General features: G+C 40.4%; 4 protein-coding genes across 9 annotated transcripts; 3 read left to right on the plus strand and 1 right to left on the minus strand.

The window, feature by feature from the left end:
• Positions 1 to 431: 431 nt before the first annotated feature.
• Positions 432 to 3,768, plus strand: LOC103445665 (protein CHROMATIN REMODELING 8-like). The gene is given in 7 exon segments (XM_070807152.1): positions 432 to 637; positions 755 to 881; positions 1,056 to 2,189; positions 2,388 to 2,518; positions 2,520 to 2,546; positions 2,548 to 2,796; positions 3,057 to 3,768. Coding segments are annotated over 5 exon segments (972 nt in total). The 5' UTR covers positions 432 to 637; positions 755 to 881; positions 1,056 to 2,101; the 3' UTR covers positions 3,534 to 3,768.
• A 1,359-nt stretch (positions 3,769 to 5,127) lies between these two features.
• Positions 5,128 to 7,418, minus strand: LOC103445613 (uncharacterized protein At1g03900-like). 2 transcript variants are annotated; one of them, XM_008384627.4, is made up of 3 exons: positions 6,635 to 7,418; positions 6,294 to 6,557; positions 5,128 to 5,438 (listed from the first exon to the last, which is right to left on the minus strand). In XM_008384627.4, exons 1-3 carry the CDS (start codon positions 7,124 to 7,126, stop codon positions 5,370 to 5,372), a joined length of 825 nt encoding a protein of 274 aa, XP_008382849.1. In that variant the 5' UTR covers positions 7,127 to 7,418; the 3' UTR covers positions 5,128 to 5,369. The 2 variants fall into 2 exon arrangements, with proteins under 2 accessions (XP_008382849.1, XP_070663254.1); XM_070807153.1 differs by having other exon boundaries at positions 5,128 to 5,822.
• Positions 7,419 to 7,754: 336 nt separating this feature from the next.
• Positions 7,755 to 9,262, plus strand: LOC103445611 (H/ACA ribonucleoprotein complex subunit 3-like protein). 2 transcript variants are annotated; one of them, XM_008384625.4, is made up of 4 exons: positions 7,755 to 7,923; positions 8,203 to 8,286; positions 8,398 to 8,440; positions 8,950 to 9,262. In XM_008384625.4, the coding sequence occupies exons 2-4, from the start codon at positions 8,233 to 8,235 to the stop codon at positions 9,045 to 9,047; spliced, it is 195 nt and encodes a 64-aa protein (XP_008382847.1). In that variant the 5' UTR covers positions 7,755 to 7,923; positions 8,203 to 8,232; the 3' UTR covers positions 9,048 to 9,262. The 2 variants fall into 2 exon arrangements, with proteins under 2 accessions (XP_008382847.1, XP_008382848.1); XM_008384626.4 differs by having other exon boundaries at positions 7,830 to 7,923; positions 8,206 to 8,286.
• A 1,098-nt stretch (positions 9,263 to 10,360) lies between these two features.
• On the plus strand, positions 10,361 to 25,649 carry LOC103445666 (dolichyl-diphosphooligosaccharide--protein glycosyltransferase subunit 2-like). Of its 4 annotated transcripts, none has more exons than XM_029109971.2 (20): positions 10,361 to 10,496; positions 10,607 to 10,757; positions 11,074 to 11,266; positions 11,379 to 11,468; positions 11,752 to 11,814; positions 12,073 to 12,142; positions 12,411 to 12,475; positions 21,098 to 21,152; positions 21,641 to 21,768; positions 21,881 to 22,005; positions 22,146 to 22,215; positions 22,672 to 22,776; positions 22,900 to 22,989; positions 23,075 to 23,223; positions 23,440 to 23,551; positions 23,629 to 23,712; positions 24,099 to 24,179; positions 24,263 to 24,487; positions 24,717 to 24,839; positions 25,311 to 25,649. In XM_029109971.2, the coding sequence occupies exons 2-20, from the start codon at positions 10,609 to 10,611 to the stop codon at positions 25,425 to 25,427; spliced, it is 2,094 nt and encodes a 697-aa protein (XP_028965804.1). In that variant the 5' UTR covers positions 10,361 to 10,496; positions 10,607 to 10,608; the 3' UTR covers positions 25,428 to 25,649. The 4 variants fall into 4 exon arrangements, with proteins under 4 accessions (XP_028965804.1, XP_070663255.1, XP_028965803.1 ...); XM_070807154.1 differs by having other exon boundaries at positions 21,890 to 22,005; XM_029109970.2 differs by having other exon boundaries at positions 10,464 to 10,757.
• The last annotated feature ends 181 nt before the right edge of the window (positions 25,650 to 25,830 follow it).

The following is a 25,830-nucleotide window of genomic DNA, read 5'->3' on the forward strand; positions in this document are numbered from 1 at the left end:
TAGCATTCACTATTTTTGTTTTGTTGTCAATGTTGAGTAATAATCCGATGTATTATCATAAAAAATAAGACAATTTATGAAAAGAACGAAAAGAGCGAGTTGCTGCTATAAGGAACAGACCCAAGGTGCCAGGGGTGGGCTCCGGCCAACCCCAACTTTAGCGGCTGGGTCCGTAACTGTTAAAACCCAAAAATTACTCCTAGCTGATGAATCCTGTAAGTCCATCTTTTAGGTGTCACACCTTTGGAAAGAGATTGCAGACTGATCTTGTAGCAACAAACCCGAAACCTAGAATTGGGCGGGAGGGCGCGTAGAAGCAAAGGAGTGGAGCTGTTGTAACATACGTTAAGATTTTAAATTTGAAGATTACTCCAACGACATGTCGTGTCTTTACGATGCATTAAAAAACCCGCGGGACCCGTGGTCACGCCCTTGCCGCGATAAGTGAGAAAGCCGCGGAAGTCAACTTCTCGGAGACGACGGAGAGGGTGCGCAGGTTAATGATCGTGTGCCGCTCGCGCGCCATAGAAACAGCAACCGAACAGTAGCTGCAAAACCCTCTCACAATAGGAAAGAGAAAGAGAGAAGAGAGAAGAGAGAGGATTTCGCTTCTGTGAACCTATAATATCTGAATTCGGTACGTAATTTATCGAATTCGATTTCTGTTTGATGTTTTGTGTTTGATTTTTGGGGATTTTCTTCTTAATTGAATTCGAATGCATGCTTAAATGCTGTTGCTAATTGAAATTATCAGAAAAAATTGCCCTAAATTTCACATTTGCAATAGCATGGAGAAAGACGAGGATGCAAATTTGCTCAACAGTTTGAAAGGGGCAACGGCGGCGAATGCGGAGGATATCGAGAGGGACATTTTATCAGGGGTATGTGGAATTGCTTGAATTCGTTGTTTTAATCTGGATTATATATTGCATTGCGAGTAGATGATCGAAATTTTCAAAATCGTGTTTTTTAAGCTCCGAAAAGATGGGTAGAGTGATGGAATAGTTAATTGGATTGGATGTTAGGATTTAACAATAGGTTGTGTTGAACTGCAGGTGCATAACAATGGCAATGGTAGTAATGTAAGTGAAGTTGGAGAGAGTAATGAGGAGGAGGAACGACTTGAGAAAGTGGAAAGTGTTGATCCATTGGTGGCTAGTGAGGTCAAATTGTATAACAAATTGAGGGCAGTTGAGTTTGAAATCGATGCTGTTGAGTCCACTGTTGAACCAGAACAAGTGGGGAGAGAAGATGGTGATTGTGATGGTGGTGATGGCGCAGAGCCGGGAAATAAGGAGGATAACCTCCAGCATGCCCTGACTACTGACCCGCTAAGAAGTCTAAAGAAAGCAAAGGTGCAACTTGAGAAGGAGCTTTCGGATTTAGGCAAGGGAAGACCATCCACGGGTATTGTGCGCAACAGAGTCTTATTAGATACTGTCAAGGACAAGCCTGCACCCAAGAGGAAGTTGAAACAAGTTCAGAAATCCGGAAAAAATCAAGCAAAAAGGATTAAAACGGTCTCATTTGATGAGGATGACGACTTTGATGCCGTGTTGGATGCAGCATCTGCAGGCTTTGTTGATGCTTTGTAAATTTTGATGTGTAAGATGGATTAACTAATAACAAGGATATCAAAGTTGATGCTTTTGATATGCCAGGAAAGGGATGAATTAGTTCGGAAAGGAATTTTGACTCCTTTCCATAAGCTAAAGGGCTTTGGGCGCAGCCTTCAAGAACAAGGGCCATCGCGGAGGTGTAGTGTTCTTGCAGAAGAAGGCAGGAGTGATGATTTTGTTTCAGCCAGTGTTGCTAGAGCAGTGCAGTCGCTTTCAGAGGCTGCTCAAGCTCGCCCAGCTACAAAGCTGCTTGATCCAGAAACTCTACCAAAGTTTGATCCACCCACTTATCCTTTTAAGAGGCTAAGGAAACCGCTTAAAATTCCTCAATCCTTAGAAAATGGTACACAGAGGAATAAAAGTTCAGGAAAGAAAAGGAAGCGTCCTTTGCCTGACAAAAGATGGAGAAAGCACATTTCTTTTAAAAAAGGTCGTACCCAGTGCACAAGGCTCCCGCTTTACGCAGGGTCTGGGAGAGGTGAATGTCGGCTAGCCTTACCCCCATTTATGGAGAGGCTGCTCCCAAGAGAAAGCACATTTCTTTTGAGGAAAATAATTTGCATGAAAGTGGTACGTTCAGTGTTGTCACTGCTTATGGTGGTGTTAGGCAGATGTATGGTACAGTTAAGTGTTTTGTAAAACAGAAGTTGTTTTAATAGTGTATATCTATTCTTTACAAGATATTATCAAGTTTGTTGTTTAATATCTATTTTCCTTGCTTGACAATAGAAATCTGCAAAGTAATGAGACGTGTTATTTTTCTTGCAGACGACACTCCCAGCTGTGAAGAAGAAAACCAAGATGATGTTGGAGATGTAGATGATGATGATGAGTATCCGCATGTTACCCTAGAACGCAGTGGGAAATTAAATGTGGTTTCACAAGTGCTTAAAGTTTGGAAAGGATCAAGGGCATCGTGTTCTTCTTTTTTTCGCAAACTCAGCAAATGCTTGACATTATTGAAAGTTTTCTGGTTGCTGATGGTTATAGTTACTGGAGGATGGATTGTCTTACTCCCATCAAACAGAGGATGGCCTTAATAGATGAATTTAACAACTCAAGTGATGTGGTTGTTTTCCTTTTAACAACTAAGGTGGGTGGTTTAGGAACAAATCTGACAGGTGCAAATAGGGTGATCATCTTTGATCCCAACTGGAACCCTTCAACTGACATGCAGGTATATGATGGTGGACTTACTATTCTTCTAGTTTTCAGTTGGATGCAAATGTTTGAACTTGGAAACTTGTCTTCTCCTCTGTAAAATTGTACGATAGAATCATAGATATGTCCCCCTTGCAAAATTATGAACATTTTAGGAGGATGGATCCTTCTATTATATTTCTTATTGAAGTAATACCTACAGGATTTTCGTTAAACCTTGTTTAGAATAGTTGATTTGTGCCTTGTTAAACCTTGTAATCTGGGTGTTTTTAACAGGCAAGGGAGCGTGCTTGGCGTATTGGTCAGAAGAGGGATGTAACTATATATAGACTGATCACCCGTGGAACCATAGAGGAGAAGGTATATCATAGACAAATTTACAAGCATTTCCTGACCAATAAGATATTGAAGAACCCACAGCAGAGAAGGTTCTTTAAAGCTAGAGACATGAAGGATCTTTTCTCTCTGAGTGACGACAGAGAGAATGGGTCTACCGAAACAGCCTATCTGTTCGGTAAATTATCTGAAGATGCCAACGTCGTTGGTGCGCAGAATGATAAGCCGGATAAGCAAGAATCTCAGAGAGGTTCTGTACTGTCTACCAATGGTGCTGTGGCTGACGAGGCAAATAACTCAGAGGCTGGACCATCCAGGAGGAATGGGAAAGAAAAGGCTGACCAGAGTAACGGTGAAGTAGATTTGTCGTACCCAGTGCACAAGGCTCCCGCTTTACGCAGGGTCTGGGAGAGGTGAATGTCGGCTAGCCTTACCAGTAACGGTGAAGTAGATGAAGAGACAAAATTTTTGAGGTGCCTTTTTGACGCCCAAGGGATACACGTAAGTTTCTTCACTTTGTTTACCGTATTCACATTTTTTTTTATAGTACTGTAACTGTGGGCATGTTAGGATTTATCTACAGCTGTGGAACTTAAATTGAAATAAACTTGTTATTACTTTTGTCGGAAACAATCAAGAAATTGTTTGGTTTCTTCCTGTTCCTGTTATTTATTATTTTACATGCTGTTCAAATTTTGACTTCAGATTGCTATGAACCATGATGAAGGCTAGCCTCTCCATAAATGGGGGTAAGGCTAGCCGACATTCACCTCTCCCAGACCCTGCGTAAAGCGGGAGCCTTGTGCACTGGGTACGACATTTTTTTATTGCTATGAACCATGATGTAATCATGAATGACCATGATGAAGAGAAGATGAAGCTTGATGAGCAAGCTTCCTGAGTTGCACAAAGAGCAGCGGAAGCGTTGCGCTAGTCACGGATGCTTCGAAGCCGTGACGGTATGTCTGTCCCCACATGGACTGGGAAATCAGGAATGGCAGGTGCATCATCAGCTGTCCGTGGGAAATTTGGGTCTGCTGTGAATTCCCAGTTGATCAAGAATACCAAACGGTCAGACGAAGGCCCCAGCAGCAGCACAGATGGCTTTGTGGCTGGGGCACCTGCTGGAAGGGCATTATCTTCTGCTGAATTACTGGCAAAAATTCGAGGAAACCAAGAAAGAGCCGTGGAAACCGGAATTGAGCATCAGTTTAACATAGCAAAATTCTTCGATGTTGGAACTTCTAGGACGGCTCAGAACTTAGGCGGAGTGCAGCCTGAAGTAGTGATTCGTCAAACCGTCAGTTCATCGCTCGAAAGTGCTGATTAATTTCATCCTTTACCATTGGTAATATCTTTTGTAGGGCAAAGGTTTTGATCAAACCCACACTGATTAGATACATTTTATCTGTACAGTAATTTGTAGAGTTCTGATAATTTAGTCGTTCCACTTAGTACAGTAGCGTTCTAGAATTCATACAACCGACCCCATTTAGTGGGATAAGGGTTTGTTGTTATTGTTGATAATTTACTCATTCCATTCAACAATGTTAGGTCAACTAGTCAGGTTTCGAGTTTGAATATTTCTTCCGTAAATTGAAATAGTCTAGAATATTGTTCTGTGAAAAAGAGCCATGGAAAAATTATGGACTTTTATTCTAGTAGTAACCTGCAAGGCACTCTGAGATAATTATCCCTCAACTCTAGTGGAAACTGGAAAGGAGGCCACAACGAAAACCACCTTATACAGTAAAGAAAAGGACAATTACTTGGAGTTTTGGCAAGATATGTTTCAAGTTTTCTATGAAAACGACAGGGGAGTGATTTTCACACTTCCGTTCTCTCTTTTGCGCTCCTCCCCTTCGTCAATGGGCAGACGGCGCTGTTATTACAAAATTCATGAACCGAAAATGACCAACCAACTTATTTTAGTCGACCAGAGTGTCAAATTGCATAATGCAAGTACTAACATCCAACCAGGAACAAACAACAGAGAAAATAGCAAATGAAATAGATAAGGCACATTTCTCTATTATATAGAAGCAAAAACATGAAACTGTAAGTTGACAAAGAGCCGGCACAATGAACAAAAGAAGCTCGAAAATATATTGCGGGGAAACACACATATGGAAGTATTTGGTACCTCGCTTTCTTTCTTTTCTCACATATTCCTTCTTCTCACTTTTTTTTCCTCAAAAAAAGTAAAAAAAAATCAAATGAAGACCTCGGTGATAATAACAGATGCTCACACAATCAGAAAGCCGCCCATCCTGCTGCACTTGTCTTTGTCGAGCCTGATCCGGTCGTGGGGGGAAGATTCCTCTGGAAATGAATCATAAGAAAATGCATCAGTAATCAGAATTATGGAAAAAGGGTTCTCCAAGAGGCAACGATAAGTAAAATGTCCATAGCACTGACAGAGTTTGCATCTTTTTCCTTTGTGTCTGAAGAAATGCATCGATCGACATAAAAACAAAGGACGCAGAAGAAACCAGCTGAAACAAAAGGAAAAACAATACCAAATTTGCTAGAACTAAGCTTTCTGATTGCAATCACTTCCTACATGTTCAAACTTTGAACGCACTTGACAATAAGGTGTGGACATAAACTCATGTTGGCGAGCTACTCATTCAGAGCTTGCTGTTCTCAGAATGGGACTCGGAACCAACTTTTCGGGTCAATCAGGATTTGAAGGGCTGGTAAGGCCTGTATCAAATAAGTTAGGGACATTGATGACAAACATGCGCCATATATGGTCAGAAGCAGCAAGTCACTCAAGACATACTTCGACATTACCATTCAAACAACACGGATACAATCAAAATTCAATAATACGCATAGACAACAGAGATCAGCCTATCAACAAACAATCGATACTGCAGGTCTCCATAAAATAAACACAGATACGATCAAACAATTTGTGCCTTCCTGTGCACTCAAGTTCCGTAGTTTAGACTAGATTAGAGCATTAAACAAATCAATACGCAAATGCTGAAGGTGGAATTCTAGCATTTTAGTCAGCTAAGTTCGACGACAAATGCTATAGCTAATATTTACTGAAACTCAAAGACACATTGCATTTGATTTTGAACTTCGAATTCCAAATTCAAGATGAACAACAATTACAGCTGAACAAGAAATGTAGTGCCAAAACAACAATGACTAACATTTGCATACCTCAATCTGGGAAAGATCCGATAATGGGTCGGATCCACGTCTTGTGTTATCCGGCGACTTGACACCACCAGAGCTGATTCTAGCAGCAACAGGGTCATTGGGAGGTGGTGGCAGAGCCGACCTAACTTTCCCGGACCCGGGTGGCGGAGCCAACCCCAAACTAATCGGTTTTGCCTTTGCCGTCCCGGATAGCCCGGCAGCGGACAACATCCCGGCCCCACTCGTCGGCTTCGGCTTCACATTTATCCTTATCGTCTCACCTTCCTTCAGATCCCCAAAAATGACATAAATAAACACAATTGCTCACTAAAAATGAGAAATTAAAGTAAAAATTTTCGTACTTTCAATCTGTGATTGAGGGCGGGATGAATATCGATGTGGCCCTCGTCGCTGGTTTCGCCGCCGTTGCTCTCCTTCTCGTGCTCCCTCTTCACGTACTTCTCGTGGTCCGAAAGCGCCACGTTGAAATCGAACGCTTCGTTCCGCTCCGCGAACCCTAGCCCGATGAAGGCGTGCTTCCCGGTGCCGTCCTCGATCTTGAGCACGAAGTAGCGCGACGAGTCGAGGACGGTCTCAACGGAGGTCTCGCGCTGGCCCGGGTAGACAAAGCAGGCGGCGAAGAGCTCGCTGGAGTTCGGATCCTCCAGCCGGATCTCGCACCGGTCCTTGCACGACACGACCCGGAGCCGACCCGACCAGATCTTATCGGACTGGAGCCACTCGCCGCACTTGTATCCGCCGGAAGTGCTCCGCGGCGGGATTTTGAAGACTGCGACCTCCCGGACCACGAGTAGCGTGTGCTCGAACGCCTCCTCCTCGTCCTCAAACGACATCGTTTCAGGATCGAACTGGGGGCTGAAAGCTTCGAGCTTTTCCGGATTCCGATCGAGCAATGCGGCTGATAATTCGAGAAAATTACAAAAAATTATTATCTTTTGGGGATCAAATTTTTGGTGAGGGAGTTGGTGATTTGGATTTGGGGAGAATTTGAGATGAATTTTGACGTGAACTCGAAGTAATGGGGAAATGGTGGGCGGCAGGTTTCAAATGAGCAGAGTTTGCAGAGAGACGTGGGTTCGAAGGTGAGAGATGGAGTTTACTTGAATGGTCAACTGGATTTTATCTAAGGTAGATGATGTGATATTACCCTTTTACCCTTTTACCTCAATCTCAATTGTAAAGTAAATCGAACTAAAGACATGCCGCATTTAGCTGATCCACAACGCCAACAAGTTATAAGAAATTACGGGACGCTCATCTAACTTGGTGTCAATTGAATCAAGTACCCGATGACCGTAACACAAAACTAACAAGTTACAAGAAATCTGATAAAATTTCGGAGTATCAATAACAATTTCATAAAAATATTGCTCTCCGTCTCAGTCTCTTACTATTGAATTGGGCCTATTGGGCTTCAGATTTTAAAATTTTCAACAAAAGCAAAGTGGTCGGAGTTCGGGCATTGTTATCTGGGCCAAGAGTTTGGGTTCGTTTTGGCAATAAGCAACAGTAGAGGGGCAATTTCGGAAGCTAATCCAGCATATATCTCCGCAAAATCAGAGTCTTCACTGACCTTAAACCCTAGCGCGGACGCCGAGCACCTTCTCCGCCTACATTTTGGAGCTCTCAGGTACGAATTTAATATGTTTTTTCTGAACAATTTCTTGTCTTTTCTCCTTAATAATTCATAATTTTCATGTTTTAAAACCTCCAATTTCAAGATTACTAAACAATTTTTTGATAAAATTCGAGATTTTTTAACGCCAAAAAATAAATATCGAGGAAATTTCTAGGGATTTTACTAGTTGGAGTTAATGGGTTGGTTTCAATTGGAAAATTTTCAGCGGAGTTTTTTTTTTTAATAAGGATTTCTGTGAGGGTTTCATGGAGAATTGCTTTTAATTTTCAGCAGGTTGAAGAAAAAAGCAGGCAAGGCAGCATGTATCTTCAATACTACATAAACGAGAATGGCAACAAAGTGTACACCACCAAGGTATGTGATGATGATGAGTGTTTTGGGTTGTTGTTAGAACACGTAGTGACTTGCCGGCATATCGATTTTTGAGGTACTTGTTGAATTTTTCATTTGCTTTTGTGAATGCAGAGGGAATCACCACTTGGGCATGCTACGCAATCTGCCCATCCCGGTAAGATGTCCGAGTCTTTTTTCGAGCTTGTTATAAGCTTTTCTGCTTTGATAGTTGTCTGAATCGGTGGTTGCATTGATTGTTTATGTTGTGACTAGTGAGGGTTTTGTACCCCTGTTGTTGATATAGTATGGGATCTTCACTGTTTACTGCTATCGCGATGGTAGGAGACGGATGAAATCAAAAGTAGTCCTAAGTTCCCGGCTGATTGTTTTCTACGAATCCTTTGGATATTTCTAGATGCTTGGAGCTGTAATCTTTCACGAGATTTTTCCGATCGTTGCTATTGTAATTGCAAAAATATAAGATTGATTGCTGTAACCTACGTCTTCTCTGTTGCCTGATTGTTCCCGAATTCTCAATGCCGTGCTCTGAATGGTTGTGTTATGTGTGTATAAGTAGTGAGTCCTGTGATGATCTGGTGTCTGTTACTCTTCTTAATGTTCTGTGCGAAAAGCGTCCCAGTTCTTTTTGTTACTAATCCATTTCTTTCCCATGATTAACTGCAGCCCGCTTCTCCCCTGATGACAAATATTCAAGGCAAAGGTATCTTCTGAAGAAGCGCTTTGGATTGTTGCCAACCCAGCAGTCACCTCTAAAGTACTGAGTACTTCACATGTTTTCGCTGCTTTCATGTCGTTTTTTGAAGTGTCTCGGAGCTTCAAGTTTTACTAGGTGTGTTATCTGGTTGAATTCGGTACTGTAACTGAATGTCTACCACCGGTATGTAGCGGCACCACAAATGATTGTGGACTGGTTATCCGTTAAGTTTTTCCTGAGTGTCGTAGATTTCTATTAATATGCGTTGCGAATTTAGTTTCAGCCTTTATCTACCCAAGTTAAGGTACTTATACAACCATGGATTTGAATTGAATGTATATATGAGCTGATATCCGCGCAAATATAATTGGTGTGACGCTATCATCGCACCTTAATCCAATTTCGGAGTTCATTTTAACCAATCTAAGAGTTTTTTTGGATATGCTTTTAAAATGATTAAAAGTGTTTTTAGTAAAAATGTTTTTAGAACCAATCTTTAGTAAAAATGCAAGTAAATCTTGGAAAAACACTTAAAGTGTTTCTTGGAAGAAGCACATAACTTGTGTGTTTTGCAGAAAGCACTTTTAAGTGCTTTCAGAACCCAAAAACATTTTCTCTAAAATTTTTTTCAGTCATTTTAAAAACATATCCAAACGAGCTATAAAGTACGGAGAGAGACATTCGAACTCGGGTGCTAGAGTTCATCTGTACTAGCCAACGTCTGACGACCTCGTTTAACACCCGAGTTCTACAAAAGATTGCTTAAAAAAATATTGAGGCTTTTTTCCGCAACAACGAGGGCGCTGGAGAAAGCCAGGTGCCAGAGGTAAGCTCTTTCGGCCAGGAGCATTGATTCCCCATAACGAACAGGCTAGCTCAATTACCTATCCTGTGCTCAACGCCAGTTCTTCTGCAGCACGTCGAGGTTCATTTAGTTGTCTTACATGAGATTCGGAATATTCCGCACTACATGGCACCTTCCGCGTGTCCATTCCGTCCAGACACAACGCCCTTCATCATTATCGTCTATGGGCCTTTTTTTTCCTTATAGTTATTCCGGTTAAGTTACACAATAAATTTACTATCAAATTTGTTATTTATTTGAGTCAAATTTTAATTCTCTCACCTGTAAATATATATCAACAAGACCCACGCGACCCGTCTGCAATATTAGCGACACAAATTACATTGTCTTAGTGTCCATCACGTAAAGGCAAATTGATTTTTCCATATTTACTCGAAATACAGGGACAGCGGAGACAAGGCTCGACCAATCAGAAGACCGGATTGTTAATTTATACGCAAGAAAGTACAGAAAAAGAAAAAAAAAAAGTAAAAAAAAAGTAATTACATGCGCGGGTCTCCATTCCCTAAAATTCCAAAAAAGCCCAAACAAACGTACTAAAACGACCTCGTTCGTAGCTGCCCCAGAGTCTTCACTCTCTCCCCTCAGTCCTCACTCGCCCTGGAAGTTCAACACCGTTGACCATCTCACTCTCTCTCTCCAACGCTCTTCGTACGTTCCTCCTCTCGATCTGAAACCCTAGCGTCTTCCGAATCGCATTCGTACACAAATGCGCGAGTGAATTTACGTATCTGAAGCTGTTGGTTTCGTTACTGTTGCAGGAATGGCTACCGGAAACCTCGGCGGATTTCTGGTCCTGATTTTGGCGGTTTCGATCTGCCATGCTGCTGCTTCTGTCTTCCACCCGATTTCCGACTCTCACCGGTCCGCGGCTGCGGAGCTATTTGCCCCCGTCGATGGATCGTTCGGGAGGTAATTCAACCCTCGAAATGATTAATCTTTTTGTTTAATTTTATATTTTCCGTTTGGTTTCTGAGAAAATGAAATGCTTTGGATGTTCCGATTGATCAATTAAAAAGGGATTTATTTCACTTTTATGTGACGTCACCGCTTAGAATTCTGCGATTTGACGTTAAAGTTTCGGTTTTTTCCCTGCATTTTACTATAATGCGCGGTTAGCGTTTAATTCTGGTGGAATTTGTTTTCATTTGCGTGATTAGAGTAGTTTATTTTGGATATTGATTTCAAATTTGATTTTAATTATTCGATTTCGATAAATTGCTGACAGTTTAGAAGAGGCATATGAAGCCTTAAGATCGTTTGAGGTTCTTGGGATTAATAAGAAGTCCGATATACGGACCGCTACTTGTCAGTCTGTTGTTGAAAAACTCAGGTCATCGTCGTCTGCCCCAAAGGATTTGTTCTACGCCTTAAAGGTTAACGGCATTTTGGAATGCGAGGTTACAAATGAAGTATTTGAGGTACTGTTAAGTCTTTAGCACCCTTTTCTTTGTTCTCGACGTGAAAGTAATTACTTATGAGTTATGTGGAAGAATAATGAAGTTGGTGACTAATTCTTAATTCCTTGTCTAGGGCATTGCTTCAAGACTTAAAACTAATGTCAATGGTGCAAGTTCATTGCTTGAGTTGTACTACTCAATTGGAAGCTTGGTACTTATTAAGGTAAATTGTTGATCTACCTTTCGGCAGCACTTTCCAACTCAGGTTTACATCTTCTTTTTGGTTTGAGGTCTTAGTTTGGCTGCAGATTCAACATGTAGGAATGGTGATTTATGAAAATAAAATCAACTCTATGCGGGAAAAAAACAAATATTTTGAATAATGTTACTATTTTAATTGTTTGAACTATTGTGCAAGGGCCTCTTTTCTGTGTTTCTTTGAGGCCCTACGTCTTTAGATTATGAATTCTTTTCCTAATTCTTGTATTTTGTCTTTCTTGCTGCAGGATCAAAGTCCTGAAGTCGATGTACTTCTTGTTGATGCTGGTGGGATTTTCCATTCTATCAAGGTAGTTCCCACAACAACTAGTGGTATTTCTTAGATGAAATATTTTCAGTTTTTGCTATCTCCAGGTCCTGACAGAACTTGCTATGTCAGATAATTCTTAGCTTCTGGTCGCAACTTTATTTTCCTTGTAATGTGAATGGGTTGTTCGGATTCTGAACTCTCAATCATTTTCCCTCTTTTGCATTCACTTTTTTTGATGTCTCACATAAGAATATATTTCTTTTTTGAATTTATGAATGATTGTGAAATATTGTTGCAGTCTCTCAGCCAGAGTGATGGAAGGTGGCGCTTCAGTTCAGATAATCCTGAGGCTAGTACCTATGCTGCTGGTAATGACTTTTGTTATGCTTCATATTTTCTCATGGATAACTTTTTCTGATCAATTGGTGATGTCAAGTGGGAACTTTCCCTCCAGACACCTAAATTCCTTTGCTCCCCTTAGATCTTTATTCAAATAGAGGGGATTTAGCAGCACTTTGTTATGAAGACCAATATTTCTTTTACCATTTATTTTACATCTTCGCGGAACATGGTATAGATATTTAGTAACTGTAAGTGGCTTATACTCACTATTTGAGCTTGCCATCCCCCTTGCAGGATTAGCTCTTGAAGCACTTTCTGGAGTTATCGTATTAGAATCTTCTGAAGTTGATCAGTCTAAGGTAGTCTACATTCTTTCTCTTGCTTATACAGGCACCAATCAAACATATTCTTATTATGTTTAACTAAAGTGAACTGAGGCTAAGTTTTTTCTAGAAGAGTTGAAAACTATATATATTCATTGTAATAGGATAAGAACTTATCAATGTGATTAGTGCGTACGCACCTCAAGTAGGGTTGGATATGAGTTCGAAGGAGAAATTTTGGGAAGACCTTAGAGACTTGGTGCAAGGAATTGCTCAGACGGAGAAGTTATTTATAGGAGGAGATTTAAATGGACACGTGGGCATGGAGACAGGCAACTATGGAGGTTTTCATGGTGGCCATGGTTTTGGGGAGAGAAACGAGGATGGGGAAGCTATCTTGGATTTTGCAATGGCATATGATCTCTTCTTAGCCAACACCTTCTTTAAGAAGAGAGAAGAACATGTGATCACCTACAAGAGTGGGTCGTCAAAAACACAAATAGATTTTCTTCTAATGAGGAAAGGGGATCGTATAACTTGTAAGCAAGGAAGAAAATATTGGTAATATCGGAAATATCGGTAGTCCGAAAACACGGAAATATCGATGGAAATATCGGGATAATATCGATATCGATAAAAATTACATGGAAACCACGGAAATTGTAAGAAAAACTTGGAAATTTTTAATGAAACTTTGTAGGATGTTTATTTAGTCAATTATCTATTAGTTTATCACAAAAAATTGGAAGGAAATGCATTGCATGATGGATTTAACTGATTTAAGTTGATTATATAGCGAGCTGGCAAACATTGTGAGGGTAGAAAATATGTAGTAATTAATGAAAGAAGTTTAAACACACCATAATCATTTATATATAATTAATTAGTACAATATTTGGAGGTTTTATTTAGGATATTAAAAAAAAAAAGGGAAGTGAATAAAATGATGAAGAATAATGTGCCGAATTTGACACTTTAAATTTCTTACACATAAGAATAAGACTAAACTTTAATTTAGATGCCGATTATGTTTTTTCAAGTTTATATAAAGTAAAAGAATTGAATTTTGGAAGCCAGGAGTGTGTCAAATCACGACGATTCAGACGATCTCAGTGACTTTCGAGGCATTTTCCGGCCAAATCACGACGATTCAGACGTCGTGTGAGGTACCATTCTCTTCGTCTCTTCGAGGGCTACATCTTTCGTTTTTGTCTTGCTTGATTTCGTTGAGTTTTGACAAAGTTATGGCCGTTTAAAGTGGGTGTAAATTTTCGGCCGAAATTCTGATTTTCTCCTATTGGGAGAGTCCCACATCGCCCATGCTTGCTCACTGCCCTCGCAATTTGTCCTATAAAACCCACATTCCCCTACTCAGTAAGCCATATCTTGTTCGCCCTTTGGGCTATGATCAAGTGAAGTATATGTTGAGTTTTCTCAACATATTTAAGTATTTTTTAGTATTATGTGGCGATATTATCGATAATTTCGATAATATCCCGATATTTTGACGAAAATCATTTGGATAGTTAAAAAAATATCGGATCTCCAAAAAAACGATAATATCGGCGATATTTCGCCGATATTATCGATTTTTTCTTCCATGCTTGTAAGGATTGCAAAGTTATACCAGGAGAGAGCGTGGCTAATCAACATCGCTTGTTGGTGATGGATGTACATATCAAAAGAGTGAGAAAAAAGAACAAGACTTGGAAGTGCCCAAGGACTAGATGGTAGAATCTAAAAGAAGAAAAACAAGTCATTTTCAAAGAGAAAGTAATCACCCAGTGTGTGTGGGATAGAGAGGGGGAAGCTAGCCAAATGTGGGATTCCATGGCTAGTTGTATCCGAAAAGTAGCAAAAGAGGTATTAGGAGAGTCCAAGGGCTTTGCCCCACACCAAAAGGAATCTTGGTGGTGGAATGAGGAGGTACAAACAAAGGTGAAGGCTAAGAAGGAATGTTGTAAAGCCTTATACAAGGATATGACCGATGAAAATGGTGAAAGGTATAGAAAAGCGAAGCAAGAGGCGAAGAAAGCTGTGAGAGAAGCTAAGTTAGCGGCTTATGACGATATGTATAAGCGACTAGATACCAAAGAAGGAGAGTTGGATATCTATAAACTAGCTAGAGCAAGGGAAAAGAAGACAAGGGACCTAAACCAAGTGAGGTGCATCAAGGATGAGGATGGAAAGGTTCTTGCTACAGAGAACGCGGTTAAAGATAGATGGAGAGGTTATTTTCATAATCTTTTCAATGAAGGACATGAAAGGAGTGATTCTTTAGGGGAGTTGAGTAACTCAGAAGAGTGTAGAAACTACTCTTTTTATTGTCGAATCCGGAAGGAAGAAGTGGTTGTAGCTTTGAAGAAGATGAAGCATAGAAAAGCAGTAGGCCCAGACGATATACCAATCGAAGTGTGGAAAGTTTTGGGAGAGACAAGTATAACATGGCTCACTGACCTTTTCAATAGGATTTTGAAAACGAAGAAGATGCCAAATGAGTGGCGAACGAGCACTTTGGTGCCTATCTACAAGAATAAGGGCGACGTACAAAATTGCATGAACTATAGGGGTATTAAGCTAATGAGTCATACAATGAAGCTCTGGGAGAGAGTCATTGAGCATAGATTGAGGCAAGAGACACGGGTTTCGGACAACCAATTCGGGTTCATGCCAGGGCGCTCAACCATGGAGGCAATCTATCTCTTACGAAGATTGATGGAAAGATATAGAGATGGGAAAAAGGATTTACACATGGTCTTTATAGATTTGGAAAAAGCGTATGATAGGGTCCCAAGAGACATTCTTTGGAGGATTTTAGAGAAGAAAGGAGTACGAGTAGCATATATCCAAGCTATAAAGGATATGTATGAAGGAGCAAAGACTGCCGTAAGAACTCATGAAGGACAAACCAAAAGCTTTCCCATAACTGTAGGATTACATCAAGGCTCATCCTTAAGTCCTTACCTTTTTGCGTTGGTAATTGATGAGTTAACAGGACATATTCAAGATGATATTCCTTGGTGTATGCTTTTCGCAGACGATATAGTGTTGATAGATGAAACTCAGGAAGGGGTAAATGCAAAGCTTAACCTTTGGAGAGAAGTGTTGGAATCTAAAGGTCTTCGCCTAAGCCGATCAAAGACAGAATATATGGAGTGCAAGTTCAGTGCAAATGGAGGCCAAAACGAGTTAGGGGTGAGGATCGGAGATCAAGAAATACCAAAGATCGATCGTTTTCGTTACCTAGGATCTATCTTGCAAAAGAACGGAGAATTAGATGGAGATCTCAACCATAGAATTCAAGCTGGATGGATGAAGTGGAAGAGTGCATCCGGCGTGTTGTGCGACCGCCGTATGCCACTGAAGCTCAAGGGAAAATTTTATAGGACGTCAATAAGGCCGGCGATGCTGTATGGCACAGAATGTTGGGCGGTGAAGCATCAACACGTACATAAAATGGGTGTAGCGGAGATGAGGATGCTTCGTTGGATGTGTGGGCACACAAGAAAGGATAAGATTAGGAATGAGGATATCCGGGGTAAAGTAGGAGTAGCCGAAATTGAAGGAAATATGAGAGAAAATCGGTTACGGTGGTTTGGACATGTGCAAAGAAGGCCTACTGACGCTCTGATTAGAAGATGCGACTATGGCACAGAGGTTCAGGGCCGAAGGGGTAGAGGAAGACCTAGGAAAACTTTGGAAGAGACTCTAAGAAAAGACTTAGAGTACTTGGATCTAACGGAGGACATGACACAGGATCGAGCACAATGGCGTTCAAAGATTCATATAGCCGATCCCGCTCAGTGACTTGGATTTTCCAAGTCTCCAACCGAGAAGTTTTCCTCACTCGGGAAATTAAGGGAATACTACCTCAACCTACATGCTTCACTCACAAAGCTTTAACATACAAGCTTCAACAAAAGAAAATTCAGAGAACTTAGCGAAGAAGGCTTTGGTGTATTTAACACAATACGTTGAAATGAAGGAAAGCTATTTATTGATATTCCCGATAAGTCACAAATATGTACATATACATGAGTCAAAATAAACAAACAAGCGGGAGCCTTCACAAAGGTTGCTTAGGAGAAGTCTCAGCAGTCGGTAGAGCCCCAGAAAGAGCAGGCACTGGAGGGGGATCATTTGGAGCCTCAGTACTGGACAGAACCCTAGAAGGAGGAGGTAGCAAAGGTTGATCATTTGGAGCTTCATTACGCGGTACAGCCCCAGAAGACGAAGGCAATAAATGCCTTTGGAACAAACCCACAAATCTCTGATGATCAAGTAAAACCTGACCATCAGATTCCTTCATCTGGTCAAGCTTCCTCTTCATGTTTGTAGCATAGTCATGTGCGAGCCGGTGCAACTGTTTATTCTCATGCTCGAGCCCTTTAATCTCCTGTTTGAGACTCATCACTTCAGCCGCCAATGATTCAACTTGGCGGGTTCGAGCAAATAGGCGTTGGGCCATGTTAGACACAAAACCTGCACACTGAACACTGAGAGCCAGAGAATCCTTAACAGCCAACTCATCAGGCCGTTTGGAAAGTAGTCTGTTATCTTTGGGAGTGAGAAGGTTCCTGGCCACTACCGCAGCGGTCATATCATTCTTCATCACGGAATCTCCAACTGTAAGAGGACCAGTAGGGGAGACGAAGGATGGGCGCCATATGTTGTCTGGAGAAGGCGTGGCTGCCTCTTTAACAAGGTTCAAGTCAAAACGACGGTCGAAGGGGCCAGACATTTTCAAAGGTGTTGAAGAGAGAAGAGGTCGGACAAATCAAGATCTTAGAAGTGCACATGGAAGAAAAAATCGATAATATCAGCGAAATATCGCCGATATTATCGTTTTTTTGGAGATCCGATATTTTTTTAACTATCCAAATGATTTTCGTCAAAATATCGAGATATTATCGATAATATCGATAATATCGCGATATTTTCGAAATTATCGATAATATCGCCACATAATACTAAAAAATACTTAAATATGTTGAGAAAACTCAACACATACTTCACTTGATCATAGCCCAAAGGGAGAACAAGATATGGCTTACTGAGCAGGGGAATGTGGGTTTTATAGGACAAATTGCGAGGGCAGTGAGCAAGCATGGGCGATGTGGGACTCTCCCAATAGGAGAAAATCAGAATTTCGGCCGAAAATTTACACCCACTTTAAACGGCCATAACTTTGTCAAAACTCAACGAAATCAAGCAAGACAAAAACGAAAGTTGTAGCCCTCGAAGAGACGAAGAGAATGGTACCTCACACGACGTCTGAATCGTCGTGGTTTGGCCGGAAAATGCCTCGAAAGTCACTGAGATCGCCGGAAACTGGGTAAGATTCAAATGAGTATAACTTTTTTAATACTCAACGAAATTGAGTGAAACAAAAAGGAAAGTTTTACTACTCGACGAGACGAAGAGATTGATGCCTTGCACGCCGGCCAACTCGCCGTGGTTTGGCCGGAAATTGCCTCGAAAGCCACTGAGGTCGCCGGAAATTGGGTAAGATTCAAATGAGTATAACTTTTTCAATACGCAACGAAACTGAGTGAAACAAAAAGGAAAGTTGTAGCCCTCGAAGAGATGAAGAGAATGGTACCTCACACGACGTCTGACTCGTGGTTTGGCCGGAAATTGCCTCGAAAGCCACTGAGGTCGCCGGAAACTGGGTAAGATTCAATTGAGTATAACTTTTTCAATACTCAACGAAATTGAGTGAAACAAAAAGGGTAAAGGAACAGTACCACTGCTGGATAATTGGAAAGTCCCTGTGTGTCAACCTCTGTGCTTCGTGGCAAGATAGACTAGCAAACATGCCCAACCTTTTCTCACATTCGAGAAAACACTCCCAACAAGATTGCTTGCTCCAAAATCGAAGAGGCACCGCCCTCCGAATCTCGAGAGCCAGACTCCCAACATGATTACTTTCTCGAAAATCGAAGAGACACCGCTATCCGAATCTCCAGAGCTAGACCCCTAGCAGGATTGCTTTCTCAAAAATCGAAAAGGCATCGTTCTCCGAATCTCGAGAGCCAGATCTCCAACAGGATTGCTTGTTCAAAAACCGAAGAGGCACCACTTTCCCAACTTCAAGAGCCGGATCTCTTTGGATAAAGCTTGTCTGTAATCTTTACACACAACATCAGCTTTCCAGATACCACAGACCACTTTTTCAAAGTGCTCTGACAGAGTTAAAACATGTGAAGCTGACAGCTCCCACTACCGTGTTATGACCAAGCAGGGTAAAGGAATAGCATTACTACTTGTTAGGGAGACTCCTATATATGTTGACCTCTATCCCCAACAGACAGGCAGACCTGCAAAAATGCTCAACCCTTCCTCATATCTGAGAGGGCACTCCCAAAGAAGCCTTTCGAAATATTCAGTTTTCTTTCCCCCCGATAATACCTCTGCAAACAAGCTATACTAGAGCAAGAATATCTCATATCATCAGGGTTAAAAGCAAGAGTATCCCATATCATGTTTTTTCCGTGTCTTTTCCTTTAGCCTTGTTCTTACCTGCAAGACAAGGAGAAAGAGAGCAATCAGTCAGCACTTGGAATCAAGCTTCCAGTCAGGAACTGACTGCCTGGAACCCCTTACTTGATTACTTACCTGGCATTGCTCTCGAGTACTCATCTTCAACATCTTATGCTTCCAGGGAAGATACTGCATCTGCCTGAGGAACAGATAGGGCAAGTGAGAAGGATACAAGGAAGCATGTGGAGACAAGCGTAACAGCACACGTGCCGATACATCCACTACTCTGTCAAAAGCAAAAGTAACCCATATCAGCAGGGTCGAACGTACTATAGATTTGATGGACTTGTTTTGACCCTCAAATTCTTAAGTCGGCCTTATACTCTGGAGGAAACCAGAAAACCCTCCAGCCCAATTCAAGAATAAGCCTGTGGAAAGTTACTTCTTCAAAAGCAAAAGTATCCCATATCATCTCTTCTCATTTTTCTTCTCTTTATCCTTCATGCTGCCTGCAAGATAGGGAGAATGTGAACAATCAACCGGAACTCGAAGTCAAAGTTCTGATCTGGGACTGATTGCTTGGAGCTCTGATTGCTTACCTTGTCTGTCACCTCTTTCGGCAGATCCCCTAGCTCGGCGACTTGGAGGACTCCTACTACATGGTTTGTATCGCGCTTGACCAAGCCTGAAACTACAAGTAAGCTTCAAGTGAAATTGATACATTACCTTGTGCATCTCCACCAGTTAAAGATACCACCCCTGGATGGAGGAAGAGTACTTCCAGAGAAGATGCCACATCTACCTACGAGTCAGATAAGGCAAGTCAAGACGATACCACACTCCGGAACTTAGAAGTTTCGTGATTACGAGATCATTCTCCCACAATATTTCCTAATGTCATTTGTACTAAATCATTCACTTGTACTCACTAAAAGAGAGCTTGAACCTATGTACTTGTGTAAACCCTTCACAATTAATGAGAACTCCTCTATTTCGTGGACGTAGCCAATATGGGTGAACCACGTACATCTGGTGTTTGCTTTCCTATCTCTATCCATTTATATACTTATCCACACTAATGACCGGAGCAATCTAGCGAAGATCACAAAAAGCGACCGTTTTCGCTACCTAGGATCTATCTTGCAAGAGAACGGAGAATTAGATAGAGATCTCAACCATAGAATACAAGCTGGATGGATGAAGTGTAAGAGTGCATCCGGCGTGTTGTGTGACCATCGTAGGTCACTGAAACTCAAGGGAAAATTTTATAGGACGGCAATAAGGCCAGCGATGTTGTATGGCACAGAATGTTGGGCGGTGAAGCATCAACACGTACACAAAATGGGTGTAGCGGAGATAAGAATGCTTCGTGGGATGTGTGGGCACACGAGAAAGGATAAGATTGTGAATGAGGATATCCGAGGTAAAGTAGGAGTAGCCGAAGTTGAAGGAAAGATGAGAGAAAATCGGTTACGGTGGTTTGGACATGTGCAAAGAAGGCCTACTGACGCTCTGGTTCGAAGATGTGACTACGGAACAGAGGTTCGGGGCCAAAGGGGTAGAGGAAGACCTAGGAAAACTTTGGAAGAGACCCTAAGAAAAGACTTATAGTACTTGGATCTAACGGAGGACATGACACAAAACCGAGCGCAATGGCGTTCTAGGATTCATATAGCCGACCCCACTTAGTGGGAAAAGGCTTTGTTGTTGTTGTTGTTGATGTAGAAAACCGTAGAAGAAAATAGCTAAGGTACACATGTGGCCACTGGCCACATTATGTTAGCTGTGCATGCAATTGTGGTTTATATGATCAGCACAGAAACACGTGCCACATTATGTTATCTGTGCATGCAAGTGTGGTTTATATGATCAGCACAGAAACACGTCTCAGATATTGCATGCCATTAATTTAATAGTATCTTAGACGTTTCAACCGACAAAGTATAAATTAATACAATATCTCAGAATTGTTATATCTTTACACACTGACCAAATAATTACCAGTATCAGTGGACTTATTTTTCTGTTCCATTTAGTCTTTTTTTATATAGATGTGTAATAAGTTGTACAAATCTTATTAGTATAATGTGCTTCTACTCTGTTATTGTAAATTTTTTGTCCTTTTCTGTTATACATTTCATTTTATTAATACTCGATAATGTTGTCTCTGGGCAGATTGGTACATTGAAAAGTGATATTTTGAAGCTTTTTGACAGTATTGAGAAATATGGTATGTGTATCTTTGTATTATTTTCCAACAGATGTCTCCTTATAAGCTTGTTATTTTCATTTTTCTTTTTCCTATGCTATAATTTTTTATTCTGTAGGGCAGAAGCTGATGTAGGTTTTAGACTCACCTAATCTGGATTTTCACTATATATAGTAATCCATGGTTCATGAACTGCTTCTGTGAAGTTCTATATCATCACATTTTACCAGGAGTATGGTGCAAAAAATTTGGTATTTTGGGTCACAGTTGCTTTAATTGCATCTTTTTTCTGGGTGATATCATGGAACTTTATATCTGTCATTTTAGTGATACCCAAGCAAGTTTAGCTTTATAAGATGAGCTTGCAGTCTGCATGCATTTTGATGTCTATGCACAGGTTATTTGTTTTATTTTCATTAATTATTCAATCCAGCTTTCAGTTTGGTTTTGTCATTTAATTGTCTGGTATATTTGTTATTCATGTGAAATCATATAACTATGTTTTGTAGATGATGGGACCATTTACTTTGATGAAAAAGTTGTTGATCTGCGTGAGCATCAGAGTCCTCTTTCAACTACTGCATCAGTTATTCGAGGATTAACAGCATTTGCAACTGTGACATCTGGAAACATAAAGGTGATTGGAAGCATACTCAGTGCCACTTTCTTTCCTGCTCTTCCGCGCAATGCAATTTCTTTTTGGGGAATGAGGGGGTTGGTATTATATGCATACTAATGCTTTAGCTTAGAGTTTGCAGATTCCAGGGGACAAGATATTGGGTCTGGCAAAATTCTTCCTTGGAATTGGCATTCCTGGCAATGCTAAAGACTTTTTCAACCAAATAGACTCATTAGCGTCTTTGGAAAGCAATAAGCAAGTGCTAAACCCTGTTCTTTTATTGAATAGCATCTCCCAAGTATTTTGCATTTCTAACTGTGCAATGCAACATCTAAAGTTAAATTTTCTTTTTTGTGCCCTAATTTGTGTGTTTTTTTCTCTCTTTTCTGGTGCAGGGTCTCTATTCCTTTGGTATTATCACTTCCAGCTACAGTGCTTTCATTGACCAAGAAAGACCTGCTCCAGGTTTGTCAATTTATCAACACAGCATTTCTTCTTTGAAACTGATTGCTGTGAGGTATTACGGTATCACACACACACACACACACACACATATATATGCATCTCCTAGGTTACAATAGAAGGATATGCCTTTTCTTTGATGTATATCTATACATATATAGTATGTATTGTCTTTTGAAATCTGCACTGTTTACCTTTTTCCTCAATCCGACTTGTTTTGTTTTTTTTATGTTTTTTGTTCTCTTGTTCAAAAGTCAAACTCCTGTACTAAGTTATGCTCATATTATTTTCTAAAGTGTACTGCTTTTAATTGACCTGCACAGAATCAGTGTTTATCACCCATCTGTGGATTAATTTTTTTACCGAGGAAAAGATATAGTTACAAAATAATGTTGCTTATGCCAAATAACATACTTTGGTTAATTCAAATGTGTTATTTGTACTGGAAATTTTAATCAGGTGAAAGTGAATACCGTGCTTGGTTCAAGTGCACCACCTCTGACAGTTAAGCTGGTGAAAGCATTCAGTTCTGGTTCAAAAGCTGCGTCCAAAATTGCAAGCCAGGTGGGTAATAACTTTTTTTCCCTTCTTTTCTTCCTATCACAAATTAGTTTTGGATATCCTTTTTTTACAAGATTTTTGCATGGATGGCGTTTGGTTCACTGCTTTATCATGTGTGTGATGTAGGAACTCAAGTTTGACAAAGAAAGTGGGTCCCATTTCTTGGATGTTCTGCCAGAAAGTATCGATGTTGGAAGTTACACATTTGTCTTTGAGGTACCCTTCTCTTTCCTTTGGTTAATTCCTTTGGATTAACTTCCATGTGACCTCAATTTGTACTGAGTTTACCAAATTTTCGTAGGTGGTTCTGCATGATTCTGAAGAAGAAAATGTTTATGCAACTGGAGGGTCTACTCAAGTACAGATATTTATCACAGGAGTTATCAAAATTGAAAATGCAGAGATTGCAGTACTGGATAGTGATATTGGGAGCATAGAAACCCAGAAAAAGTACGTACTCAAATTTTATTTGGTTTATATTTCCTGCTCTATCATTTCTTCTTCTGAATTTTTATCTGCAAGTTGAATGCTTGTAATCACATGGTCAATGTGGATTTTTTTATATTTTTTTTTTCATTTTTTATAATTGTTATATGACAAAAGCCGTGCTTATTCCCTTCTGAAATATATAAACTTTTTGTTACTTGTTTGTTGTCGATTTAACAGACTAAATTTAGCCGGAGGAAGTACTGTCTCACTATCAGCTAACCACCTCCAAAAGCTGCGTCTATCCTTTCAATTGACCACTCCTTCAGGGCATGCTTTTAAGCCTCATCAGGTTTGTATTCTGTGTCTTTTTGTATTCTTAAGTAAATGCTCTCCGTTCAGTTCTCTTAGGCATTTGTTGGGCCGCAGGTATTTCTTAAGTTGACACATGAGACCAAGGTTGAACATATCTTTGTGGTGGGAATCTCTGGCCAAAAGTTTGAGAAAATACTGGTAAAGTTTCTTTGAATTCATCCCCTAACTTTTGGCTCTTTTTTTTTTTTTTGAAGACTGTCAGTTGAAAGCATACTTGGTCACAACTCACTGCGATTTTTTTTCCCCCGCATAGATTACTATGCATGTATGTGCAGTCAAATGGGCCTGATTTTTGCGAACACTATGTGGAGCCATGTAGCGCTCTTTTAGAAATGTAGATCCTTAGATTTTTCATTTTTTTTAATTTATCTATATAGGTGATACTGTGATAAATAAACCCATGATTAATGTCTGGATACTTGAATAATATAAAAGTGCAGTTTTCACCATCTTAGGTCATGGATTTACCCCAAGGAGAGCTCTTTAATTTCTTTGTTTTGATTGGTTTTGGTATCTTGTTACAGGATTTTCTCGGATTAGTGGAGAAGTTTTTCTATCTGTCTGGTAGTTATGACATTCAACTAACTGTTGGCGATGCTGTAATGGTAAGCGTGAGCTTTCCTCAAGTTTTTAGAATTGTTTTTAGTTTTTACGTGCTGTTGTCTAAGCGAACTTCTTTCTTTTACAGGAAAACTCTTTCTTACGGGCTATTGGCCAGATTGATTTGGATCTACCAGAAGCACCTGAGAAGGCCTCGCACCCTCCTTCTCCAGCTGTTGATCCTTACTCAAAGTATGGGCCCAAAGCTGAGATAACCCATATCTTTAGGGTTCCAGAAAAGCGTCCTTCTCAGGAGCTCTCTCTCGTTTTCTTGGGCCTCGTGCTTTTGCCATTGATTGGATTTTTGATTGGAGTGAGTCTTTCTTAAGTGAATCCTTGATCTGTTGTCATTTGGCTCTGAAATTTATTAACAGTTCATGCTCGAATACCCTTGGAAAGTCCAAGTTGGTTTGAGGTGACCTGTTCATAAACTGACATTCTCTAGAGTACGAAAGGGCCAAAAGAGATTTGGTTGCTGTCAACATTCTTTAAGTTTTTACCCATTTTGTATTCTAATTAACTGTATTTTATGTATTAAACAGCTATTACGCTTGGGGGTAAATCTGAAGAACTTCCCCACTTCAGCAGTACCCGCCGCCTTCGGTATCCTATTCCATGTTGGCATCGCTGCAGTTCTTTTGCTCTATGTGCTCTTCTGGTTGAAGGTATGCCATTAATTCTGTTTACTTGCACTTTCAGTCAGGAAGGTTCCCATCTGCTTCATATCCCCAATGATCTGGACGATCTCATTTTAATATTTATGGGAACTTTAACGAAAAGCTTCCGGTACTGTTCACTTTAACGAAAAACCACATTTTTACACTAAAAAGTCAATCATGGTACTATTCACTTTACCCTTTATTTTGTCCTTATCGTTAAAACTCAAAGTTTTCAAACCATTTTCATTAGTTTTCCTAATATTTATAGGGTGACCTGTGTTCTAGAACCCAAAAAATAACACTAATATATATTTTGTTCGCAACATAGGTTACGCTTATTGAAGATGATTTTGGCTTTTGAATGCAGTTTCTGAGGCAACCATACAAAGTTGTTTAAGATTAGGCATACTAGTAAACGTCATTTCAGTTTCCCTGCACATGGATTAAGCTTTGCCTACTTGTGTGTTCCATGTACAGTTGGATCTATTTACGACTCTCAAAACGCTTGGATTGTTGGGGGCCTTCTTGCTGTTTGTCGGACACCGAATTCTTTCCCACCTGGCCTCTTCGTCATCCAAGTTGAAATCTGCTTGAAATGGCAGTCAAGCAATCTCCCATTTAGAGAGATCAAAAGAATTTTCGGCCTTGAAAGAGATATCGAAAGGGTGAGGAAACTTTCGTTTAGAGACGAACAGAGCGTGGGAGTTTATAGAACAAATTTTGTAGGGCTCTTTGTTATGTTATACATGTACCTCTTTAACTTCAGAATTTAATTTACCCATAGATCATATTTATAGAAAAAGAAAGTTGTACCCACGGGACGGGCTTCATCTTTCACATCATTAGTATAACTTCGACATATCAGAAGTACATAACTTTGCAATGAACTGCGTCGATTACATCATCACTCTCATCAATTTTTCCTTTCCCGACTCATTATTCTCATTATTCTCGAACGTCCCTTGGCCCCTTGGCCTCTTGAGTGGTTTAAATTCGA

This window comes from Malus domestica, chromosome 10 (genome assembly GCF_042453785.1).
Source record: "Malus domestica chromosome 10, GDT2T_hap1".
Lineage (NCBI taxonomy): Eukaryota > Viridiplantae > Streptophyta > Magnoliopsida > Rosales > Rosaceae > Malus > Malus domestica.